This window comes from Hemiscyllium ocellatum, chromosome 34 (assembly GCF_020745735.1).
Source record: "Hemiscyllium ocellatum isolate sHemOce1 chromosome 34, sHemOce1.pat.X.cur, whole genome shotgun sequence".
Classification (NCBI taxonomy): Eukaryota; Metazoa; Chordata; class Chondrichthyes; order Orectolobiformes; family Hemiscylliidae; genus Hemiscyllium; species Hemiscyllium ocellatum.
In genome coordinates this window covers 11,288,730-11,315,947 of record NC_083434.1, presented here as the reverse complement: position 1 = coordinate 11,315,947, position 27,218 = coordinate 11,288,730, and the positions used below count along the sequence as shown (strand labels likewise).

Here is a 27,218-nt window from a genome sequence, read left to right as displayed (position 1 = left end):
ACCCAATGAGTACTTGCTTTGCGCTGGGATCAATGGCTACATATGGAGAAGCACACTTTACTTTCATGAAAACTTGTATAACCTTTTCAAATCTGAACGTTGTATCACATTCCTCGGCTATCCAGAAAGACATTGTAACACAACATTTCGTAAAATGGATGGAGATGGGGCAAAAGGGCAGAATATATAAATATCTTGCACATGTCTTGTTAAGATTCACTAATACTGTTATCTGTGATGATGCTGTCACTTTAAAAAGGTTATTATGTCTTTAGTTTTTATTCCCAATAGAGGTGGTAAAGGCAGAGGCAATGAAGAGTCTAGTTTAACAATGGAAGGGGAGTGGTCAGTTCTCCAAGTTCAGGTCTTTTTTGAGTTTTTTTTTGCTGTAGCAGTCACAAGCAGAATCACAAGTCCAGAAGAAGTACAAGCTTCAGTAAATGACCCCTCTGACACTCTCGGAAATCTCTCTCTGGATGTTGATCCCTCCTGCTTGAATTTACCTTTCTGGCAAGGGGTGTGTTTATGGGATGTTACTTCATTGGAACAGTTCATTATTGACAGTTAATGCATCGAGTCAATAAAGTTTTCAAACAGTTAGGTTATCCTAAATTCCCCTTTCTTTTGTCTGTGTTTCAATTGTAGTATTTAAATAAATTTTGTTTTATTACAGCTGAGTGATTTGACCGTGAGTTGTATCACACCTGAAACACCCACTTAACATCTGCCTTTAGCAGAAGAAAAAGTTAGGGTCTAGGCTACCTTCTTAAAATATTTTTCAGGAGGTCTGGCCTGGTCCATAACAACCTATATTTGTGTTGTTTCCTTTAAAGCTTGGGGTGATGGGGAGCGGAGAAGGTAGCTTAAGTATTCCACACTATCAGAAAATCACATTAAGTGAACTATACAACATTAAGGGCCAGGGCACACACACTAGATGGCCAAGATAAATTTATCATTTTACAGCACAGCTACAAAAACAAAACTGTCCTGTATTTAGTCATACAGCTGTACAGCATGGAAACAGACCCTTCGGTCCAATTTGTCCATACCGACCAGATATCCCATTTGCCTGCATTTGGCTCATATTCCTCTCAACCCTTCCTATTCATATATCCATCTAGATGTTTTTTAAATGTTACTATTGTATCAGCCTCCACCACCTCGTCTGGCAGATATTTCATACATGCAATATCCTGTGTGTGAGATTATTGCCCCTTCGGTCCCTTTTAAATCTTTCCCTTCTCACTTTAAACCTATGCCTTCTAGTTCTGGACTCCCCTACCCTGGGGCAAAGCAAAAACCTTGACTATTCACCCTATCAATGACTCTCATGATGTTATGAATCTCTAAGTTCACCCTTCAGCCTCTTATATACAGCTTTGAATTTCTGTGGATCCCTATTTTTTATTTTTACCTTTTATCCAACAGGATATACCACTGAATATTTCAAACTTGCAAGTGCTTGTCCAAATCCTGGAAGCAATAGAGTTAGCTATAGAGATCAATGGTACAACAAAAGACTCTTCAACATATTGGTTTACCAAGTCTGCACCAGTCAAAAACAAGCACTTAACTATTCCAATCCCAGCATTTGATGAAGCTTTGTAAATGCATACAGGCCATTCTATTATAATGCGTGTTTTGTTCACGCGAATTTGCTATAACGCAATTGGAGGACACTGTTTCTAAAGTACAAACTTTTAAAACACGTCTTAGCTGGAACGTGATAGCATCACCAACAGTTTAATCACCATTTCTAAAGTGCAATTTTTCTATAGTGTGGGGCTGAACAAGAACACAACCATCACACTATAGAAGAATTACCTGTATCTAAATACTTCCTCAATGTTGAGGGTTTCTGCCTCTACCATTTGTTTTCAGGCACTGAGTTTCAGATTCCAATCAGCCTCTGGGTTTTCCATACATCTCCTCTAAGACTTCTGCACTTACCTAACATCGATACTCCCAGTCATTGATCCTTTCAAACAGAAAGGTTTCTTCCTATCTGCTCTGTCTAGGTCTCGTTCACTTTGTCATGCCCACCTAATATCCTAAGCTAATCTAGTCCCATTTGCCAGCATTTGGCCAGCTTCAACCCTTCCTATTCATATACTCATCAAGATGCCTTTTAAATGTTGCAATTGTACCAGCCTCTACTACTTCCTTAAGTCTAAATCATTTGTATATAACATCAACAACAAGGCCCCAACGTTGATTCCCGTCACAAAGACATACTTTGATCATCACCCTCTGCTTCCTTCCAGGCAGCAACTTCTGGGTTCAACTAGCCAAATTTTGTTGGATCCCACAGACTCTTACCTTCATGACCAGCCTCCCATTCAGGATCTTATCAAAAACCTTGGTGAAGTTCAATAGAGTACGTCAATGGCATTGCCCTCATCTACACACCTGGTTACGTCTTCAATCAAGTTGGTCACACACAACCTTAAACCCCCCCCCATTAAAAATTCTTGATGGTTATTCTTGATAAATCTCTGCCTCTAAGTGAAAATTAAATCTGCCCCTCAGAATTTCTTCCAATAGTTTCCCCATGACTGAGGTTAGACTGACTGGCCTGTAATATCCTGGTTTTTCTCTTGCTCATTTTTGAATAACTGTACTGCAGTAACTTTCCTCCAGTCCTTTGGCACCTCCATGGCCAGGGATGAAGTAAAAATTATTGCCAATGGCTTGCTACTTTCTACTTGCCTCCCTCAACAGCCAGGGATACATCATCTGGCCTTAGAGATGTATTTATTTAATTTTAAGCCCACCAGACTACTCAGAACCTCCTCACTGTGTTAATTTCCTTAAATATATCTCGCTCCTTCTCCCTTACTTGGATATCCACAGCAGCCCCCCCCTCACTTGTGAACACCAACTCAAAGCATTCATTTATATCAAAAACAAATTGCTGGTGAATCTCAGCAGGTCTGGCAGCATCTGTGGAAAGACAGTGGAGTTAAAGTTTCAGGCCCAGTGACCCTTCTTCAGAACTAGTAGTTATTAGGAAAAAGATGTGCTGATGACAGTGGGGGTAAAGGGGATCTCCAGGGGGGGTAAAGGGGATATTGTACAGTGGATCTCCAGCCTCTGTCGCGACACTACGGATTTCTTACAGTCGAACCGGGAACATTTGTCCCAATAGACGTTTCCGCACTCTACACCAGCATCCCCCACAAGGCTGGCACCGCGGCAACAGCCTCAGTACTCAACACCAACAACTGCCAGTCTCCAAACACCATCTTACAACCTATCCACTTTATCCTCGATCATAACATCTTCACCTTTGACAACCAATTCTTCATCCAGACACAGAACAGCCATTGGGATCAAATTTGCACCCCAATATGCCAACATTTTTATGCACAGTTTCGAACATGATTTCGTCTCTATGCAGGATCTCCAACCAACATTGTACACCGGGTACATTGATGACATTTTCTTCCTCTGGACCCATGGCGAGGAGTCACTGATAAAACTACACAGTGACATCAACAAGTTTCATCCCACCATCAAACTCACCATGGACTACTCTCGACTGTCTGTCTCATTCTTGGACACGTGCGTCTCCATCAAGGATGGACACCTCAGCACCACACTCTACCGCAAATCCACAGACAACCTCACAATGCTACACTTCTCCAGCTTCCACCCAAAACATATTAAAACAGCCATTCCCTATGAACAAGCCCGACGCACACACCGGATCTGCTCAGATGAGGAGGAACATGACGGACACCTGAAAGTACTCAAGGATGCCCTCACAAGAACGGGGTACAATGCTCAACTCATCGACCGCCAGTTCCGACGTGCCACAGCAAGGAACTGTAATGATGTCCTCAGGAGACAGACACGTGCTGAAACTGACAGGGTACCAATCGTTGTTCAGTACTTCCCAGGGGCTGAAAAATTATGCCATGTTCTTCGTGACCTGCAACACATTATCAATGAGGATGAGCATCTCACCTAGACCTTCCCCACACCTCCACTACTTGCCAAACCTCAAACAGATCATTGTTCGTAGCAAACTGCCTGGCTCTCAGGCCAACTCCATACAACCCTGTCACGGTGGACGCTGCAAGACGTGTCAGATTGTGGACATACATACCACTATTACGGGTGGGAACACCTCTCACCTTGTGCATGGCAGGTACTCATGTGACTCAGCCAATGTTGTCTATCTTGTACGTTGCAGGCAAGGATGCCCGGAGGCATGGTACATTGGGGAAACCGAGCAAAGGTTACGACAACGGATGAATGGGCACCGCACAACCATCAGCAGACAGGAGGGTTCCCTCCCAATTGGGGAACACTTCAGTGATCCAGGACAATCAGCCACAGACCTTCAGGTGACCATCCTCCAAGGTGGACTTCGGGACAGGCAGCAAAGTGGCCAAGCAGAGGCTGATAGCTAAGTTCGGTACCCACAGAGAGGGCCTCAACCGGGACCTTGGGTTCATGTCACATTATGGGTGATCACCATTGCACGAGAGACACACACACACACACGGACAACAGGTACACACAGACGCGCACACAGACACCCACACACACCCTTATAAACACACACACACTCCCACATGCACCCTCTTGCGGACTTAAGACACTCTGCACTCACTACACACACACACACACACACACACACACACACTCACAACCCCCACCCCAGACAGACACACAGACACAACAGACAAAGACCCACATGCACACATATTTTGTGGGGTGAATTTGTACTTGCAGAGTTACATTGCACTTTGCTCAAAAACTGCATACATTCATGTAGAACTCAGAGCTCAAAAACTGCATGAATTTATGTAAAACTCTGTTATCTCACTTTTTAGATTAGAATCAATCTAAACATCAGGTCATAGACAGAGAACACAGGGGGCTAACACCTTCAACACATTGTCTAGCTATCACCATTGTTAACAGCTAACCTGAGAATGCCACTCTAAAAAAAAGGTTTTGTGATGTACACCTGAAAGAAGTGAAACTATTACTGTATTCTAACAGATGAAAGGCTTAAACAGACAATCAATTTTTCAACATATAATTTCAGTTACATCACGCTGCAAGTTTTTGCTATAAATTCTGTGTTACGATCGAGCCCTCCACTATCACCTGATGAAGGAGCGTTGCTCCAAAAGCTAGTGTGCTTCCAATTAAAGCTGTTGGACTATAACCTGGTGTTGTGAGATTTTTAATGGGGTAAAGAACATGGAAGAAGGTGTTCTTTTCTCTCTACAGATGCTGCCAGAGTTTTTCTGCAAAGTTTTTCCAGTAATTTGTTTTTTTTCAGATTTCCAGTTTTTAATGTTAAATTTTAGTATTCATTTAGAAATCTACCTACATCCTTCCTGTTCCACGCACAAATTACCACTGTGGTCTTAATGGACCTTATTCTTTCCCTAAATATTCTTTTAACTTTAAATTATTGTAAAATAGCTGATTTAGATTTTAGATCTTTAAATTTAGATATTAGTTTTGTGAATTCTAAACAAATAGAATACTTAGCTCAGTGTCATGACTTTTAAGGATTAAATCCAGATTATATGAACTCTAAACAACATTCATGAAAGTTGTTTCGAGACAACTCACCTCCAAGAGGCACATCTTGAAATTGTTTCTTGTCTTTTCTCCATTCTGCTACAACATCCAGCATTGCATTGAAATGGAAGTCAATGCATTTGTCTATGGTGGGATCAACCACCCTTCCACCTTCTTCAATTAGATCACACCTATCCCCCAATTTGTGCATCTTACTTCCAAGCTGCAGAAGAAATTAATTTCAAAAGGATTCAACAAAGCTTATACACATTTTTCGTATTTCAACAAATTAATTTGGACTTCTGCCAGTAGCAACTTGAGTAAACAAAAATTCTACAATTATGTGAACCAATAACTTAGGACGCTACCATGCTAAAGTGGTGACCACAAGATTTCAAGCTATAGTCTCTGTAATTTTAATGGTTCCTACCATCTCCATTACTGGAGGAATGGGGGATGAAGAAGTAAATACATCAAAATTTTAAGTGGCATTCAGGTGTTGGTAAACATCAGTAAGGAACAGCAAAGCAACATCTGGATTCATTCCTCTATATACCTCCATAGAAATACATTTGCACAGCCTGAGAACAACCTCTTCCCCAACAACTTTTTCAACGTACAGGTTATGGGAATTCTACTTAATAATAATATACAAGTGGACAGTATGCCATCATACTCTCGACTTGGGTATTGTAATTTCTGGTCAGGTTTTGCAAGTTTGACGGTGAAACGTGTATCTCTAAATTCCTAGTTGCTCTTTTAGCCATCGAGTTTATATAGTTAGCATAGTTCAACTGCTGGTCAATGGTAACTTCCGGATGCTAATACAGCAGAATTTAGTGATGTTAAATGTTATTGATTGTCTGGGCTGGGAGTGGGGGGGGTGGGGGGGGGGGAGGGGGGTGGGGGGTGGGGGAGAAGAGCCTGACACTTGTGTGGCATAGAAGATACTTGCCATTTATCTACACAAGTATGAACGTTGGGGTCTTGCTACACTGGACATAGTCTGCTTCAATTTCTGAAGAGAAGCAGATCACATTGATCATTGCACAGTGAATATCCCCATTTCTGGTCCTAATATATAGGAAAGGTCACTCACCAAACTACTGAAGATAGTGAGCCAAGGACACTACTGACTTGCAAGAATAAAAACTGAATTTCTCTCCTTTTGCTATTAAAAAGGACCATGAGTCAGCACTAATTTACTTTTGTTTCGAAAGAGTAGTTAGAGTAAAGTAAATCAATATTGTTTCATTTGCAAGCAGCACATAAAACCAAAAATTGCTAACTTAAGTCAGGCAACCAAAATGATGGGCAAAAAATATTCAAGGAAAAAAAGTTGTAAATTATAATAAATCATTAAGACAAAAAACGCAATCTGTGAAAACCATTATTCAAACAGGTCAATGATTAATGCAGTCATAATATTGCTATATAATACAAAAACCCACTTGCTCACACATTAGTGCTATAGGGTTGTTTATGCAGCCATTAACAATCTGTGCTCCTTTTCCTACAGTCACACCGAGACAGTGGTCATCCCAAATACGTCCACCAATCCGATCTCTGGCTTCCAGCACCATTACCTAATGTGAAATGCAACAATCAGAAAATCCATTTCTTTATTGGCACAACTACCAGTGATCATTTGTTAGAAGTCTTCCCTCTGAAACCATACACAGAACCCATTCTAACACTTAAATCCAGTTTATTTTTAGTTGGTCAAGCAACTTAAAGTGACAATAGCTGTCACTAAAAGAAAACGAAATAGTCAACTCTATCAAAAGAAAATAAAATCTTTGCTGTACAGCCTATTCTTAAACATCTAATCACCAAACAATGATTCAGGGGATGCACAAGCACCATTACGGAAATGAATTGTTAAAGGGAAGAATCTCAAATTCAATATGCTTCCCAGAAATTTCAAACATGCTTAGAATTACAAGCGAGATTCCTTTAAACATTCACTATCAAGATGCTGACTTCTTAAATCAAAGGCTGAGCAAATTGTGTGCAAAGAGCCAGGATTAAGCAAACCAGTACAGTAAAATATGAGCGGCCTGGCACATCACCAACCACAATGCTCCCACAATTAGGACGGGTGATGTCCCTGGGCATTTTTGATGTGCCAGCATCAGCCTTTCCCATTGCATACTGAATAAGAGGAGTTTTATTAGGTTATATTTCAATATATTGCCTTAAAACATACAAAGATAGTTTACTAGATACTATCTGGGCAGTAGGGTGGCACAGTGGTGAGCACTGCTGCCTCTGTGCCAGAGACCCGGGTTCAAGTCCCACCTCAGGCAACTGTCTGTGTGGAGTTTGCACATTCTCCCAGTGTCTGTGTGGGTTTCCTCTGGGTGCTCCGGTTTCTTCCCACAGTCCAAAAACGCGCAGGCAAGGTGAATTGGCCATGCTAAATTGCCCGTAGTGTTAGGTGAAGAGATAAACGTAGGGGAATGGGTCTGGGTGGGTTGCTCTTCGGTTGGCCCGTGTGGACTCGTTGGACCAAAGGGCCTGTTTCCACACTAAGTAATGTGATCTAATCTGAATGTGTTTTGTTTGTGATCCATTAGAACTGCTTATAGAATAAGAGGTAGATAGAGGATAAACCTGAACAGGGAATACTTTATTATAGATCTATCAACTCCAAAGTTGGTTTTTACACTGCCTCCCCAGGCTCCCACCTCCAGGTCATCTGACTCACTCTTTTAAAGGAGCACACACACTTAACTACATACATAACACCCCTTCCCCTTTATCTCAATACAACCTCTAAATTGTATAAAGTTCAAAATCTCACAACACCAGGTTATAGTCCAACAGGTTTAATTGGAAGCACACTAGCTTTCGGAGCACCGCTCCTTCATCAGGTGATAGTCCTGATGAAGGACCTGAAGGAGCGTCGCTCTAAAAGCTCGTGTGCTTCCAATTAAACCTGTTGGACTATAACCTGGTGTTGTGAGATTTTGAACTTTGTACACCCCAGTCCAACACCAGCATCTCCAAATCATTTAAAATGTTTATATTACATATAAATCCAATAATTATAACTATAATACAGGCACTGTAGGTAAGAGATGTACATCATCAGGAATTTTTACAAACAAATGGTAAAAAAACAAATGACCTTCCTTCGACCACAATGACATGATCAGAGTGATGACGATTCCTAGAAGACTGTCCCAGCTGAGGAACCTTTCCTAGTGTAGTTTCCCAGGTTTCAGGAAGGTCCTGTTGTTCTGCATAGATGTCCCTCACTGTTGACCTCTGGCACTACTGTTGTCTCCTCCCTGGTTATGACCAACTCTGCTGTAGACACACATGACTTGTCAACATCACAGTTCCCATCTGGACTAGCTTGGTCTTTTGAGGGACATTTCCCAGCAACCCCCCGCCCTTTACCATTGATGAGGTGCAGCATCCAGCTGGTCCATGTCTCTCCTCCAGACCAGTTCACCCCAAGTCTGCACCATACGTGACAACAGTCCTGTGTGAACCACTTCTACCGCTGGGATCAGTTCTTCCCCAAACATATAATTCCAGGCCAACCTCTAAATTGTATAAAGTTCAAAATCTCCTCCATGGAATACCCTTGGCCTCGAAGTTCCCATCCTTCTGGCCATCTGTCCTTCTTGATTTCGATCTGTCACCTCTCTGGTCTTTTCCAGCTGCAGTAACTCAAACAGTGTTCAACTGCCAATGGAGAACCATAAGAACATAGAGGGTTCCAGTGAACACTGTGGCATGTCCCTGTATATGCTAAGGAAACTGTTGAGTCACTGTCCAAGCAAACCTTCCTCTCGAGACACCTTTAAGGCCTGCTTCAAGGTTTGAACAAATCTCTCCACCTGGCCGTTTGTTGCACGGTGACATGGAGCTGACTGGTACATGTATGACTGCGATTTTCCAGGAACTCCTTGAAGATATGCACCAAACATTATGGACCATTGTCACTCTCAATTTGTTTGGGATTCCTGAATCTGCAAGAGATTTCACCCACTCGGCCTACTGTTACTTCTGCTGATACTGACTTCATCACCACCACCTCAGGCCACTTTGAGTGGGCACCCATGGCCACTCGAAATAAGTCCCTCTACTGGTTGTGAAAACTGTGAATCTGATGTCACATGATGAGGCATGGGTGAAGGGGTGACATTATCCAACTTTCTCCTTAATCTGAGAGTCCATCTTCAGCCACCCCAAACCTTTTTGCTTTGCCTCCATATAAACCTCCTCACATTCCTGGGCACATTCCCACAGTCACCCTTTCCCAGCAACAGATGCAAGGGTTTTAGAATGGTTTCCAATTCAGCCAAAAACCATAGTAATGTACAAGCCCAAAGAATGATCTCAGTTGAGATATATTCTTAGGTCTAGGGGCCTTCATGATAGCCTGCATCTTACTGAGCACCTTGTGTACTACACACCATCTGTTGTATGGCCCCCAGTACTCAATGGGGGTCTTGTATCCAAAAAAATTCTTTCATTTCCCCCGGTCACTTGCAGGATATGCTCCTGCAACCTTTCTAGATTTCTTCCAAGTTAAGCTGAAGAAAACAATTGTCTGACCTATGCAAGAGACAGTTACCTTAAAAACAGCTAGCTATTTACAGATAACTGGCAATTGCTGGTAAAAGGGAACTGTAGCAGACCATTTAGCCTTTTGATCTTGTTCAGCAATTTAATGAGATCATGGCTGATCTGTGAACTAATGTGAACACTGGTCTTTACTCCATATCCCTTAATACTGTGATTAAGCCTAATTTATCAATTCTAGATTTAAAATAAAACTGACTTAGTATTAATTGAACAAGAGATGCCAAAATTTCTATGACATCTGTGTGTAGCATTTCTTAAATTTGCTCCTGACAAGTCTATCAAGATTGAGGCCATATGCCCTGACTCTAGGTTTCGCAATCCATCAACAATACTGATCGAATGACTGATTAAAATGTTTGGGAACAACAGTCTGAACTAGAAAGATATTTAATTAAATATTTCTGGACTCAACAAGTCACCAAGTATGTAATTCTTTACTGACAATTAAGTTTAAAAAAATTAGGATAAAATCTGAAGCTGGATTTTTACCAAGTACTTTGCACAAATTAAACATACCAACAAAATTTACTACGAAAAGCTTTCTACTCCCATTCCCACTCCTCCCCTATCAAAATACACATTCCTTCAAATTACATTAACAAATTCCACCATGTGTTCTTCAAAATTGTAAAGAGACACATAATGAGAAGAGAACAAACAACTGGTGACTATGAAACTGTTACTGCTACTGAAAAATGGATGTCAGTGAATAAGGTCAGGAGCAGCTCAACTATAATGCACTCCCTAACTAACAATGGATAGTCACACTGAAATGAGATGGAAAAGGCAACACACATGGAATTGTACCCCAGCTAGGTGAAAGGAGGAAAGAGGATAGGAATATTAGAAAGCAAATTCTAACAATACATTTTCAAACAACCAGCTCAATTATCAAACATCAAAACAAGTCAGTTAATTGACTTCATAGGGATTTTATCATAACTTCTCCTTGTAATGTTAGGTGCTTAAAGTCAATATTAGCGACCTCACTTCTCAGTGAATGTGGTTGCACACGTATTTAAGTCAGACCATTAAGGCAACCAAACAATTTTCCATGCATCTATTTTCTTTGTAAACTGACCCAATTTAGTTATATCAAATAGACATGTTTATTAAATTTGATGAAGTCGGTTAGTAAACTAAAATTGAGCTTTTGTGACTAATTTTTAAATTACAAGTTTTCTAAAGAGCTGACTTACCTTAATTCCAAAATTTTGCAGTTGTCGTGCAGCTGCTAAGCCTGCTGCACCAGCGCCAATTACAATAACATTTTTCTGTCAAAAATAAGAATACACAATTGATAATCACAAATCTAAAAATATTCAATATAAATATTAGATAGAACTTTACTCAGGAAAATTGGTTTGTTATATTTTCAGTAATAAGTCAACTACTGAATCAATAACATGACAAGAAAAGTGATAGAATCTTGTAAAAGCAACAAAATTTCAACAACTAATAACTTCAGTCATTTATTTAGATAATTTTGAAAAGCAAACACCTAGAGGGTTGTTAATTAAGATCAACATACTATAATGACTGCAAAACATGAGAACAGTTTTGTTTTATTTATTGGTAAAAACAGAAGGCTCCAACAAAAGTCAAATAAACAACTATGTTTACAGTCCTCTAATATTAAACAAATTATTCAAAACTTTCCAACCCTTAGTAAGAGCATGGCATTTTATTTTTAATAAAATGTGTCAGTTGAAATGAACTACCAGTCTTGTGTAACACAGAGGAGTCAATTTACCAAAATACCATGGAATACTCAAAATTCTGAGAGTGACACCAACATCAATAATTGATGTCACAGCAACTGCAAAGAATCTCAGGGATTAACTTAATCAGACTTTGTTTATGAAATGTGGACATCTCAGGCCTGCATTTATTGCCCATCGCTAACTGCCCTTGAGAAGTTGGTGGTGAGTGATCTTCGTGATCTGCTGTGGTCTACGTACACCCACACTGCATTTTAGGAAGATTTTGGCCACATGACTCAAATAAATCACCATATGTTACCAATTCAGACTGGAATATAACTGCTTACTTTGCCATGAAGAGCACTGAGCTGCTCCAGAGTGAATGAAGCCACACTCATTCAGGCATTCACACTCCTAATTTGTGCATTATGGATAGTGGACAGGCTTTGGAGAGACTGAACAGGTGGTTTTTCCAAAATTCCCAGCCTCTCATGTAACTGTATTTAGATCATGAGTTCAGGTAATTTTGACTTCAATGTTAACAAGGATGTTGATGGTGGGAAGTTCATCGTTATTAGTAATGCCATTCAACATCATGGGGAGGTGAGTAGATTCTGCCTTGTTGGACATGGCCACTGGTATGAATTTTACTTGCTACTTTCTAGCCAAAGTCTGAATGCTGTCCACATCTTTTGTGTGCAGGCAGAGACAGAGACATTTCATTTTCTGAGGGACTGCAACTAGTAGTTAACATTACATAACCAACAAGCAAGTACAACTCCAAAAAGGAACGTGACTCCCAAATTTAAAACAGAGTGAGAAAAATGGTGGGGAACTTAGCATGAAACAGGAGACTGAATGGATTAAGTATCAACCATCACCCTGTTAAATGTACCTCTGATACTTTAACAATGATAAATTATACTCAGCTTTGCAGCAAGAGGAGTTTTAATATTCCAAGATGATATTTAACAGAAAATTAACTACAATAGGACAGAATTTATTGTAAAAGTAATTAATACTAATTGTTGGCACTAAATATTGAGCTACATCTTGCTGCCATAAGCTCTGAAAAACCACATCTCACTTTCTAGCTGTCCATTTAAGTGTACTGAGTTTGCCAAGTTCCTGTACATGCATCATAAATGTGAACTGAAATCACAAAGTTACAGCTTGCCTATTATATCCTGTACTCTTAACTGTGCAGTGACTCAATCGAGGAAAAACAATTTTAAAACTAACTTCTACCAGTATGGGTTTTCATTCAGTCTATTAAATTTTAATTGTTTTTACATTTTAAAAAATGAAATCTTGTTTTTTTTTAAAAACTTGCCTGGTTTATTCTTCTCTCTTATTGCAATATTTCTTCACTTGTTTTTATGTCCTGATCTGAGACTTTTCTAACTTCATGGTTCAGAATCTGCACTGCTAATTAACAATTCCTTAATCTTTATGAAACAGGAAGTTGTTTGTCTCTCATTCACAAAAGGTTCTAGGTGCCTTAAGTGGCCATTTCAATCTATGACTTAGAACAAGTGGCCTTGCAAAAGCTTAAGAGCATTTAACAGGAAGGGGCAATTCTAATGAATGACAAGCAGTATTTATTGCGATTGTAACAATTTCACTCTGATGATTAAAAAATCATTAGGCACAATTCCCCTTTATTGGCTAATTCATATTGAATAATACCAGGAAAATTATTTCCAATTCTGTAAAACACTAGTTACATTACTGCTTATTCATTACAAAAATGCATTGCAGGAAACAAATGCTCAAATCTGTATAAATGACTTGTGAGGATGCTACCAAGAATTAAGCGCTTTAGCTAAAGATAGATTAGGTAGATCTAGGGTTGATTTTTGGAGCAGAAATAGCTGAAGGCAGATTGAATTGAGGTGTAAAGATTTATGAGGAATTTATTAGATTGGATAGACTGTTTCTCTCAGCAGAAGTCAATTAAATGGGGGCATATTTTTGAATCAACTGGTTTAGAATCCTCACTGATATTTCACTTTATTTTTATTACTTTATCATTTTTGGTTGAACCATGAGCTGAGAGCTGAAGGTGACCTATGGACTGTGAGCAACAGCTTATTTCTAATACAATGAACAGACAAATTAATGTTTGTTTAAGCTAAGACTGTGGTTGACTATTTGTGGTTGATTCTTGTTCAAAGAATGCTGTGGATATTTGATTCCAGCAATGCATTATGCTGAAACAGATCATTCATGTATGAAAGTTAATAGATGTCCCATTGGGAGTCAGCCAGCCTATGAAAAAGAAACCAAAGTTTAATTTGGTTTTTAATTATGTTCAAGTCAGAAAGATTGTGGCTTTGACTACAGGTCAGAAGTCCTTGGCTACCCTCCTTTATCAACTTATTGAAAGTTTGGATAATATAACTGCAATTCTAAGCATGAAGTGAATTTTTCTCAGTTCTGGATGTAGGTTTGCTTGCTCAGCCTGAGTGACAAATCTTTTCAAAACTCACTAATTCCTCAGTTATTTGGAAGCGATTTTCATGCATCGGTGTTTTTAGAAACTAAGCAAGGTACAATCCCATGCATCTGAGATCTTATGTTTTGTGGAGTCAGGTTTGGTGAACTGGTCAGTTGCCGGTTTTATCTTTCGATTTATCCCTTCCCTATGTCTGTTTGCTGGCCTTTGAGTGAGTCAGGGAGGGGTTAGAATCAAACAAGATTGATCTTAAATTATTGAATAATTAGATTACCATGCAGTTTACCTTTGCTCTTCCAGAACATTATTAATATTAATAAATTGTTAATTCTTTTGTTTAAGCTACAAATTTAGTGTCTACTATCAGTCATTCACAAAGTCAAGAAGTCCAGGGTCAATTTTGAGGGTCAGTTTTAACTTCACTGTGTGGCGAATACAGGAAAAGGAAGGCTGATCTGATTGGGCTGCCTGTCTGTGTATTATTTCAAGGTAGGAGGAGTAACAAGAAATTGAAGAAAGTTTATTTCATTGAGTTGAGGGTGTCTCACATTTACTGCCTTAAAAAGGTGGTCATGGCAGAAACCCCCATTGCATTTAGAACATATAAGTATGTGCATTTATGGGCAAAGAGCTAGAAAAGATTATTGAACTTCTTGCAACCACTGTGGTTATAACAGGTCATTTGGCTCTTCCAGTGCTTTAAACTTCATTTCATTCATAATTTTGAAATAATTAAACAATAACTTTTAACCATTTTTCATCTGCTTGATCCCTGGAGTTATAATTTGAACAGCTTGCCAACACACATGCAGAGGAATTTTGCTAGTATCCAAGAACACCCATTAAACATTAATGATCAAAGTAACATGAAGCAAAATAAATGAACACAGGATTATTTTCTTTCATTTTTCAATCACATTATCCAGCAAAATTGGTACACTATTTAGTTATCAAGTCAGACAAATGAATTATTTTCAAGTAGTTATTTTGAAGTATAGTATTTACCATTCAAAAAATTGCAAATTAACTTTTTAAATTGAATTACCCAAAAAGCATCCTTTTCTCCCCCATGTTTAGAAATCAGTTTTTTAAAAGTTATATTTAGAAAATCTAAAAGAAAAACAAAAAAGAAACAAGTACTGTCCAACCTTGTGATAATAACTGGGCAGAAGGGGATGATCTAAGTTAACAGCCAAGATCCCAGTGTTGACCAAGCCCTTTCTTGTCACAAAATATAAAATCTTCTCCACTTCCAGGACACAACGAATACGAACAAGCCCTCGAACAACTATATGGTTTGCACACTTTTGTGGAGTAAGAACCTCCTGTAGATGAAAGACAAGGGCAGACAATTTAGCATTTTTCTTTAAGACATAACAGGAAGACAAATAAACTTTATCCATTGAACACATTGATATTTTGTTGATAGCACAATCATCTTAACCCCAATTTCCAGTCCTATTCCATATTGCTCAATGTCTAAACATCCCAACTATGTAGCCATCACCGCATTTAAAGACCCCAATTACTTTTGCATCATTAATACTCTGCTGATTTTTCTAATAGGAATGTGCAAGCTAATTACAGTGTACATTAGTAAACATATGTCATGTCTGTTTCACAATAGTGTGTCAATTAAGTTGCAAGAGGCAGGTTATATAACCATTTTCTTGATAACATAGAAAGAATGGCAGCTATGGCACCTGAGCTATGGTGAAAGTGCAATCCAAGATTCACAAAGTGAACAAGACATGTTAATGTTAAACAAAACAATTCAAGGAAGCATGCAAAATGTTTAAATTATAATGATCAGCAATCACAGAGTAATCATTCACTAATATATCAATAAGAAATCCAAACTACAATGAAAAACCTTTACAAAGCTTCATTTTTAAAAAAAACTGTTCTGAGGGGGTTTGGAAATCACTCAGATAGAACATTGCATATTCAAACATGCTAGTGCAGAATATACTCAAGCATATTCTTAGAAACTGAAGGAGACTTGGGGAATTCTTCCCCCATTTCACAACGCATTATTTAAATATGGAATACCAAAATATAAACTGAAAAAAAATTAGAAAAGTAGAAAAACGGCACAGAAACAAGCAGAAACTTGCAATCAGATGGAATACTTTAGTTCCAGAACCAACGGAAGTCAAATGAGTCAAATGGTCATTAAATGTTAAATGCAAAGTTAAATAATGTCATGATAAGGGAATCAGCAAGAGAGAGAAAATAATAAAGTGAAGACAGTATAAGTTTATTCTAATGCAAGATGAAATACATATCTGGTGAAACTGTATCATAACTGTAATAAAGACTTTTAGATCAACTAAAAGACTAACATTAAGGTGGTATAACAGCAGAAAAAGTGCAGCAGGAGGACTGAAGAGGTCAAACTAGAAATATTGACATTTCTAGTACAAAAGAAAGCAGAACTATAGAGAGAGAAAACTTTATTTTTGCATAACAATATGTTCACTGAGCTCACATCTGAAATTTTGTCCCACAAAACACATGTTTTGACGATACTGATGCCCATTTGGAACTTGAATATGATTTTCATTTGATGTGATACCATTAACTGCAGGTATGTGGATCTTTTGCATTTTCAAAAGCATTCCTGTATGTAAACTACCAGAACTCTGCAAACACAATCAGCAACATATTCACTTTTGCTCTGAAGTTGGAAGATAATAGGGCCTTTAACTTGCTCCCTTTTGGACCAAATAACTTTTCACTCGTGGGATTTTAACTTCATACTGAGGGGTGACCTTGCAGAGGTTTATAAAATCATGAGGGGCATGGATAGGATGGGGTGGGGAGTCCAGAACTCAAGGACATAGGTTTAGGATGAGAGGGCAAAGATACAAAAGAGACTCAAGTGGCAACTTTTTCACACAGAGAATGGTTCGTATGTAATGAGCTGCCAGAGGAAGTGGTGGAGGCTAGTACAATTACAACATTTAAAAGGCATCTGGTTGGGTGTATGAATAGGAAGGGTTTGGAGGGATATGGACCAGGTGCTAGCAAGTGTGAATAGATTGGATTGGGATATCTGGTTGGCATGGACAAGTTTGACTGAAGGGTCTATTTCCATGCTGTACATCCCTATGACTCAATTATTGGATACTAGTTGTTCACATGCTATCGCTAATTTGTTGAGCAAATGTCAAATGCTCACAAAGAGATTCAGAATCATTCACACAAACAAAAAATAAGCCATTTGCGCTCAGATTCAAAGAACAAATCAAAGATGATAAAATTCTTGAGGACATTTCATTGGGTATACTCTGAATTTCAATATTTTATAAATTGAATTCTGCCTGCTTCAGAATTGAAAAACATGCTGCATTCCTTTGGGAATAGGAAAGGAAACTTTCTATTAAAGTACTAAAGTAGATACTGGGATTCCTTTTGGTACACATGCAAATATTGCTGACATTGATGTTTGTAAGATGGCCTTATGTTCAACTCCTGTGAAGTTTAGAATTAGAACTTAGCCTTCAAACACAGACGAAGAATAAAGGGGAGCAAAGGAAAGTCCTCTACACACATGTAAACTTGCTAGAGTACTCCATGGAAGCAAGAGTCCAGGGTAATTACAACATCTGTCGCATTCAAACAATATATCAACTAGTTATTTGGATTCATAAATTTTGGCCATAAGAAAAATGTTATTGGTGGAACTATGTTGATGTCACTTTTAGGAAATGCGGCATTAGAAAAAAACATGCTAAAGAAATGAGTAAGGGAAAGCAACTAGAAATTAGGCATGCTAAAGGCTTACTTTGCAATTAATATGCCAAAGAGCCAAAATTAGATTTCTCAATGCTAAGTACATTGTAGGATCCCGGGAATATTCAGGAAACTCATACAACTCATCCAGTTCCATCACATCTGGTCTCACACAAAGGGCTTTTCCACATTCATTGGGTTGATAGAAAGGTTGGAAGTAAGGACTCATTCCTGCAACTGATCACAACAGACTCAAAGTTAATTCAATTTATGAATAAGGTACAGGTTAAATTTAGTTTTAATCAGTATTTTTTCTTGATACTGCTGTTATGCTATTATAAACCTTCACAGTGTTACGAAAGTGTTTCATGTTCATAATTTATAAACTTAAAAACTTTTGAATAATGTAGAAAAACAGATTTATTTCAAAGTTCTGTGGGTCTGATCTTTTTAAAAAATAGCCCAATGTAAAGAGACAAAGTTATTTTCAACAATGTATTTCTTCATAGTTTACAGGTATTACAATAATTGCTTGTTTAACGTAGACATTTTGCCAGGGTTACAAACATCTGGATGTATATGATGCTTTGAGATTAGTTGTCTTTTACAATTAGTAACCAGCCTGGGACAGTGAAAAGAGTTTCCAAGTCAACTCTCCTGTTTATTCAAATATTCCCATTGTAAAACCAATGAGAAACTCAATTGTGCTCTGAGAGCGCATCTGGAAGAACCTTTCTTTCTGTATTTCCTGAGCAAGCTGTACTTACAAAATAGTGATGGCAATGGCGATGGTGACATCTATCTATCTACAGCATCTGAACATGTCATATTATCTTTTTCCTTCAAGAACTAAAACTTATTGGCTTAAAGTGCTTTCCCCCCTCAACTGCAGAATTATACAAGATAGTAGCATTTTGTAACAAAATGCTTCTCAAAGGAGAAAGAAATTGCTTATTCCTCAAATGCAACATTGCTCAAATGTTGGTAAACCTGCAGTTATACCAACAGATACATATGCCACCCAAATTCTTGCAGGGGAAAGACACCTTTTCCACAAGAACATGCATTGGATACCAAAGTTTTGGCAAAAAAATGTTAACAGTCCATATACACCTGTGTCTTTGCATCAGGAGAACTTAGAGTATGATCTAATGTCTGGGACTATAATTGAAGAGATTGTCCATCGTTTGCCTCAAGTGTTGATCCACCTGTAGGAAATGATTTGGCCGGAGCAAAAGTTGCAGCTTCTCTCACAGCCACAGAAAGCCAAGCTAAGTCAAGGACTCAAAACTGCTGCAGGAGGAGATTTCAAGAGCTTTTCTTTCATCACAGGAACTGAGCAACATCACAAAAAAAGTTAATCATGAGTTCAAGTTGGCACCACAGACAGATATTTGGTTATTTGATCAAACTTTCCTTGAAGACTTGAATAATGGGACAGAAGCATTCAATAAACTTTCTTCGACTGAGACTCAACAAGCCAACTAAGAGGTAAGTAATAAATCTCAATCAGCTCAAGCCAAAGCAGGAGGAGGAGGAGGAGTGAACTTCCTTGTCAGAATTGGAGACCTCCTCACTGTCCTGTAAATGGATGATAGCTCACCAGATAGTGGTATCATCTAAATTATGTCAACAGATATTAAAGGATTGCTCATGAAATTCCTCTGATGTAACATGTAGGAATCTGAAGACCAACTGCATGTATTGACATTTTTACTCACCAACTCTTCACAGGAATGTGGTCTAGTTTTGTAAAATGTTCTATTTATGTCAGCTGGTGGGAAACCAATAAAATGAAATAATACTGTCATATTTAATTTGTACACAAGTTTGAGGAACCAGTGTGTTAGTAGATCATTACTGAAAACAAAGCTGGACATGAGAATATCCTTATTAGTCTGGAAATGGAGGCTCTGTTTTCAGAGACTATACCCTCAAGAACAGTTAGTGCTAAGATAGAGGTCTTCACTTGATCTGCCTGAAACTCCACTGGTAATCCATATCAAATTTCTCATTTATGTATAAACATTTTGTGGAATGAGTATAGTCTAGGTATAATACAGTTAGAGTCTTTCACATATTAGCCATAGACACAGGAATTTTAGAAAGGTACTGTCAAACTTTCAAAAATAGTAAGAACATGCTGTCATGAAAATCTCCAAGAGTAGGGCAAAGAACTCAAATTTCTATTGATTGGCATTCAAGATTTACCTGATGAATCTACTGGTTTTAGTCCTTTTGAATTAGTTTATGGACATGAACTAAGAAGTCCTCTAAAACTAACCCAGGAAAGATTTCAGACAAGAGGATCAAATTTTCCATGTTACACTGGAATTGCAGATGTCTGCATATGAGCTCAAAACACTTTCCAGCATTGTAAACAACAAAGAATAAATGGATTGATAAGCGTGCCTAACCACAAATATTTCAACCAAGGGTTAAGATGTTAATATTGCCACCTTTATAACATGACCATTGAAAACACAATCCAGTCGGCCACATAAGGTACTCAAAAAAAAATCAGTCAAGTGAGTTATTGGATAGACAACCCAAATCACTGGAAAAATAATTGGCTGCATTACGCCAGTACGTTGAAGCAATATCAGTCAGCCAGAGGATAAGCAAATGCAGATATTTCAGGTAGTAGTAACAGTGGAGGATGAAAGGGATAGTGAGAATGAGGCAGAAAGAGGTCCAGACAATTCCCAAATTCAGTCCCTTTGGTTAGCTAACACTAAACTATTAGAGAGGCTAGATGGCGTGCTTTCATATTTGCAACGAGAACAAGATGACTTACAGAATTTGAAGAAATCTATAGCAACAAGCTACAGCATACAACTTTAGTCACACATGATATGGATTGCAGGGGAATCCTTAGATTAGGTCCAGAGAAATAAACGCAGTGAAAATAGAAATCCAAGTTTGAAAACCACTTACTTAAACCTTGTCTTAGCAGCTGGAGCTCCCTATTCATACCAATGCCCAACCTTGATGCTTTAACCAGATTCAGCACATAGAAAGGCTAATGTTGAGTTGAAAACAGATTCTCAACTAATTCCTTAGAAGTTGACAGTGAGAGATTTAATATCATTTGGGATAAAAAAAAACTCAACCACTTTTCAGAGATGGTTAGTATACATTCCCAATTGTGTGGTTTATCTTTACATAGTGATGTGCATTTTCACTTGAAGGCACCACTTGGAACAATTAACAGCTTATTTTGAAAATTACATTTAGCTGATTTAGTGATAAATTTATCAAAATTGAGTTTATGAACGAGGCAGGTACCCTACTTATGGCAGAGAGTACAGCAAGGCCAAGCACTGCCAATTGATTCCTGATGAAGGGCTTTGGCCCGAAACGTCGATTTTCCTGCTCCTCGGATGCTGCCTGACCTGCTGTGCTTTTCTAGCACCACTCTCATCTAAGCCCCAAGCACTGCCAATGGCAGCTTAAATACAATCTTTACTGAAATGCACTGTCCCTGAAACTATCACAAAATTGAGATTTTTGGGGATGTAGAGTTTCTGGTTTAATTTTGTATAAACCTACAGCACCATAGCTCCTCCCCAGACAGACTTATTACAAAAGGCAGCTATGATAATGTAGCCATGCAAGGTTTGAAACACTAAAAAGCATTTTGATCAATAAATCACTGTTGGCTGCCCCCAAATTTACTGAACCCGATAGTGGTAGTTAGGCACAGTGCTGTTACAAGACGAGGAGTGAGACATACAGAAGCAAATGGGGATTTCATTAAAAAAAAATTACATAGAAATCAGAAGTGGCACTCTATTATAGAAAAAATAAATTCAAGCATTGCTATTAATTCTTAAATATTTTGAAAACTGCATACCACACAGCTAAAGGAAAACACGGATACATAATGACCACAAGCTCTTAGCATTTGTGGAAAAATTCAACAACCAAAATGTTGGGTTCAATGGTGTTTGCTAATACAGCCTTATTAGTTAGATATCATAGAATCCCTACAGTGTGGAATAAGGCCATTCAGCTCACCGAGTCTGCACTGAACCCCACCCAGCAGCAGACCCTATCCTAACCCAGTAACCCTGCATTTACCATGAATAATCCATTTCGCCTGAACATCACTGGTCAATATGGACAATTTAGCATGATCAGTTCACCTAACCTGCACATCTTTGCACTGTGGGAGGGAACCAGAACATGCAAACTTCACACAAACAGCCACCCAAGGCTGGAATTGAACCCTGGTTCCCTGACGCTATTAGACAGGAGCACTAACCACTGAACCATTGTGCCATCTATAAAGAAATCACATTGCAAGGAAAAATAATGTAATTCCCAAATTCCCTTTCAAGAATGTAACTTTATTTGAATTGTCTAAGCATAAAGAGGACAGCAGAAATAATTGTATAATGAAGGGGTTAAGATAATCAAGCATTAAAGGTCTAGCCATTTAGCCAATGATAAGTAAAGTGTTTCAGAATTATAAATGTGAAGAGAAATGGATAACAAACAATATATTCAAGGCTAGTAGTGTGGAAGCCATGTTCTCAGAGGTTGTAGGTAAAAAAAACAGCCGATGCTGATAAAAGACTTTGGAAAACAAAGATAACATGGGATGCATGGATGGATGATGAAGTGTGGGAATTGTATTATGCATGCTGTAATCTGTATAAAACATGAAGGCTTTCTGTAACCCACCAGAGTTAAGGTTAAGGTTTAATGTTAAGGTTCTCTATAGACATATGCATAAAAAAAGTCATCCTGTTTTCTTGAAGTCCTTTTATCAATTTGTCAGGATGACCCCCATAACAGTTTGGCATAGTCACAAAAGGTCATGTCACAACCCTGGCATTAGCATTGCATTTGGGGAAGTAGGTTTTAATTTTCCACTCAGATATAGCAGACAGCCATACCAAACAGATGTAGATGGGATCCAAAGAATCTGAAGGACGAGTCAGGACAACAGGTGCTGGATGTGATGGCTGGACCATGCTGGTGGAATTGGGTGGGAGAGTGTTGATGAAAAAGCCAAAAAATCCAGAGGGGTCAGGCACCTCAAGAGATGCTAGCAGAACAGGATTGCCAAAACCATGTGGTCAGAAAAGGTTGCAAAAGCAGACAAAATGATTTACTCATGACAGAGTCCAGCGAAATGAGATGATGAGCTTAAGTGAGACACCCTCCTTTGTTCTTTGTTCCTGGGTAGCAGCCAGAGAAAATAACAGGAAAATAATTAATTAAAACACGTTTCCATAAAGACAAACGGCAAAAGAAAAAAATGTTTTTGCATACTTCCTATTAGTTTGTTTAAAATCCAGAATTGTTAAATGTCTAAAAGTAAAGGATGAACTGTTCAAAGATGTTAGTGCATAGCATCAAATTGAATTGTTTGATTTTTGATTTTAAGAAAATTGTAAGGATATTTCTAAAACTCATGAGAAGAGAGAAACAGTTAAATGCAATCTATTTTGTGAATTTCGAACAGTTTAAGGAAAAAGGAACTGCAGGATTTTTAAAAATTAATTTGGTGTAGTGGTTAAAGTATTTGTGTCTAAGTGCTAATAATTAAGGATTAGCAACTTGTTCAAAAATGTTATTGAACAAGGTAATCTGTAGATAGACAAATCATCACAGATAGATAGTGACCATCTACATCTTCAAGTGTACTGGAGAAAAGAAATAGACCTTTAAAAACACATTGAAATGTTCAGTACAGATTAGGATAAAATGTGATACTGCACACATCAAACTTAATGATGATTAATCACTTATTGTGCAAGATTTGCGGTGGAGAAGACATGGGAAATTAGGTTATGTGTTTTAAGTTTAAAATTTACAAGCCATTCTACAATAGCCATCGGATCCTCTTTATGACGATGGATAGGCTGTCTGCCATAACAGTGAAAAACCAATTGACACTGACACGGAGGGTGGGCATGAGTAAGCATCAAAGAATGAAGTCAGCGAGATCAGGAATTCTAACAATAAAGTGGTGGATATGCCAAGAGCACAATAAATTTACCACAACCCCATTATTATCCACAGTACCGTCAGAAGTCCAGAAAATGGAAAAGTGTCAGTAAATAGCAATAAACTTCTAGGTGATATCCATGAGCAGGTACCAATTCTTCCAAACATCTCCAATAATGGTTCTCCTGAGTGGCGCTCAGTTCAGACTTACACACTGTGTAAAATCTTTGGTAAATCAAGCAATAGCATGTTTAGTTTAATGGGGGAAGGTAGCCAATGGCTGCATGCCAATCCAGGAAAGAGTCAACTGAAATGCAGTCTGGACAATAATGTTGTTATTGTGTTCAACACAAGGACATCAATAGTAAACATGATTGACTTGGCAGCAGTGGACCGAAAGATTTGAACATAAAGTTCTCAACTTAAAGAAATCTTGGAATAAGACAAGAATCCAGCTCACAATGGACCAAAACCTGACATGGGTGATTCAAAGCTTTGCTACAATACTAGAAAGTCATGCTTAGTCCATTAATGAATTGATCACAGTACATGAAGTCCTCTTAAATAATGCAATTAGACGCTACCACTTAGTGGGAAGAGCAGTGAAACTCAGGACCAAACATACAGATTCACCCACGGATTTAATTTACTTCCCATACCCTAGTTAATGTTCAACCGTTATTAATTTTATACATATTGTACTGGGCCACATAGGAAATGGCAACAGATATTTAGAAATTGAGACAACATGGAGTTAGTTCAGAAGCCAACTGTAATTGATCAAACTATATAGACATTATAACTAAGTATCTTTACAACCCACGCTTACTACAAGTAGCAGAGTGTGAAAAGAAAAGCAAGCCACTTTGGGCTAGGCCACAGGACAAAGGTAAAAGGGAAGTGGGAGAAGAGGTGAAGGGATTAAGTTAATTAAGGATGAATGTTTTAGCCATATGGTCAAAGCTGGCAAGGCATATGGAAGCTACAAATGTACAGAGAAATGGAGAACTAATGAGATAATTTAGTAGCACAGAAGCCATACTATCAAAGGCCTTGGGTGAAACAACAAAATACCAATGAAAGATTGTAGGAAACAAATAATGAGGGACACAGATTTTTTTGTCTTGCAATTGTATTATGTATACTGCAATCTGGATAAAGCTTGTAAGTGTTCTGTAACTCACCAGAGCAAGCTTGAAACATCAGAGTTAAGATTGCCCCTGTGTACATGAGCATAAAATAAAAGAATTGTTGCCTTGTTTTTCAGAAGTCCTCTCAGAAACTTATGAAATTGACACCATAACAATAAGTTACAGATAAGGAGAGCAAAGGAGGAGGAGTAGATAAATAAGTCATAACTTTAAAAATACATTGTTGATTTCATTTACACTTTATAATGAAACACTTAAAAATGTCTCTTTATTTTTACTAAGGTTTGGAATATGACAAAGGCACTTCAAATTTAAGACGAACTTATGGATTTGGGTTTTGAAGGATTGCCTGGAAAATGAATTTATTCCGAGTCCTTCGGATCTGTTTTTTTTTTGTTTAGAAAAAGTTGCTTAGTCCATGGGATGTGGTGTTACTGGCTAGACCAGCATTAGTGCCCATTCCTCATATTGGAACACTTTTCTTAGTCACATGTTTTATGATAATTGCTTACTTACTGCAGGCTATCTGCCTGGACCTACAATGGTCAGACTGCAGTTTGTGTTTGTTTGGATTTTCAAGTGGTGGTGGCCAGTCTCTCGAAGAAAAAATGATGACTAGGCTAGCTCTCCTTAATCATTGCTGTGAAAGTATTGAGAAACCTAACTATCCTCTCATAGAAAATTTAAGAGAATCCTCAATTCTGTGCCTCTTGAGCAAACCACATTTGGTACGACTTCATAGATGCCTGTCTATGTGAGTGACTCCCATTCACATGTGCAAGACATTTAGTCAATAACAAAAATTTACTGCTTACATTTTTTACCTCAGCGAATTTATGCGCTGAGAATTGTTTTTCCATCTTTTTCCTACCGTGAGCATGTATGTTTGTGCACATGCACATTTATGGATGTTTAAAGGAAAAAGCATGTATATCGTTAAATTACAAACTATGAAGCAATTCTATGTTGTTGTGGAATAAGTTTTGTTTTACAGTAAAATCAGTAATTGTGTTCAAAGAAATTGAGTTGATGGATCTTTTTGTTCCAAGTCTAAATCAAGTTGCCACAGTCCCAGAGTTTCTCTCATTACGTGAGACAACTCTTGGCGATTTAACCAGAGGGTCATGACAGCTCAGACAGGGGGAAGAGGTTGAGAAGAAAAAGCCTTCGATCTGGTCCTCAGCTAGTACAGGAATGGAAATCATACTGTTCGAGTCACACCATATCATAAAGTCAACTGCCCAGCTAACTGACTCTTTTTGAAATCTGGCAAAGACTGACTGAAAGCACACAGTGCACTGGACAATTTAAAAATGTAACACTTGGTTGAAACAAATAGCTGGAGTTGTGTTGCCACGGATCAAAAACAAATTCAAATTTGGTCAGTTTAAACTATGCCCAAGAGACCAAACTCCAGTCGAATTTAAATTTAATATTTTGATGACATCAAACCAATGAAATAGGGGGATCCAAGATGGCGGCGACCCAGCAAGACTGAGTCCACAGTGCTCTACCCAAAACTTGGGAAAAGTGGGCTATCCACCCCCACCACACTCACTAAACCATTTATAATAGTTGTTAACCTTAAATAGTTACCTATTAGTACATTTAAATAGTCTAATACTAACTGGAAAATGAGTAAAGGGAAGGGAACAGGCGGCTCTAAGAAAGCAGGGACCCCTCCCCCACCCTCTCCCTCTTCAGCTGCAGCAAAGGTGTCTTCAGCTACTTCAGGAGATTTACCAATGAAGATGAGCTTTGAAGAGATGTTTGCCAGGTGGGAGGCGAAGATTGATGCTTTTATCGATGAGTCTCGGCAGAGCAGAGAAGCACTATCAGCCGAGCTGCAGAAGCAGGGCAGAGACATTCAGGAATTGGAGTGCCGAGTCAGAGAGGTGGAGTCGAAGGCCGCAGCCTCAGAGACTGCGATAAAATCAACAGCCGACCACATCCGTTTTCTCGAGAATCGAGTCCAGAACCTAGAAAACCACATTGATGACCTCGAAAATCGATGTCGTAGAAAAAATATTCGGTTGTTGGGCCTTCCCG

The 27,218-nt window shown here is 38.5% G+C and overlaps 1 protein-coding gene across 3 annotated transcripts in view; it reads right to left on the bottom strand.

The window, feature by feature from the left end:
- The window catches only part of LOC132832323 (lysine-specific histone demethylase 2), a 112,828-nt gene that overhangs the window by 42,717 nt on the left and 42,893 nt on the right, over window positions 1-27,218 (bottom strand). For all 3 annotated transcript variants that reach the window (XM_060850238.1, XM_060850239.1, XM_060850240.1), the window contains exons 9-13: window positions 18,110-18,294; window positions 15,468-15,644; window positions 11,358-11,432; window positions 7,005-7,139; window positions 5,605-5,776 (exon numbers count right to left, since the gene is read on the bottom strand). In XM_060850238.1, coding sequence (XP_060706221.1) covers window positions 5,605-5,776; window positions 7,005-7,139; window positions 11,358-11,432; window positions 15,468-15,644; window positions 18,110-18,294 — 744 coding nt within the window. The remainder of the gene's footprint in view (window positions 1-5,604; window positions 5,777-7,004; window positions 7,140-11,357; window positions 11,433-15,467; window positions 15,645-18,109; window positions 18,295-27,218) is intronic.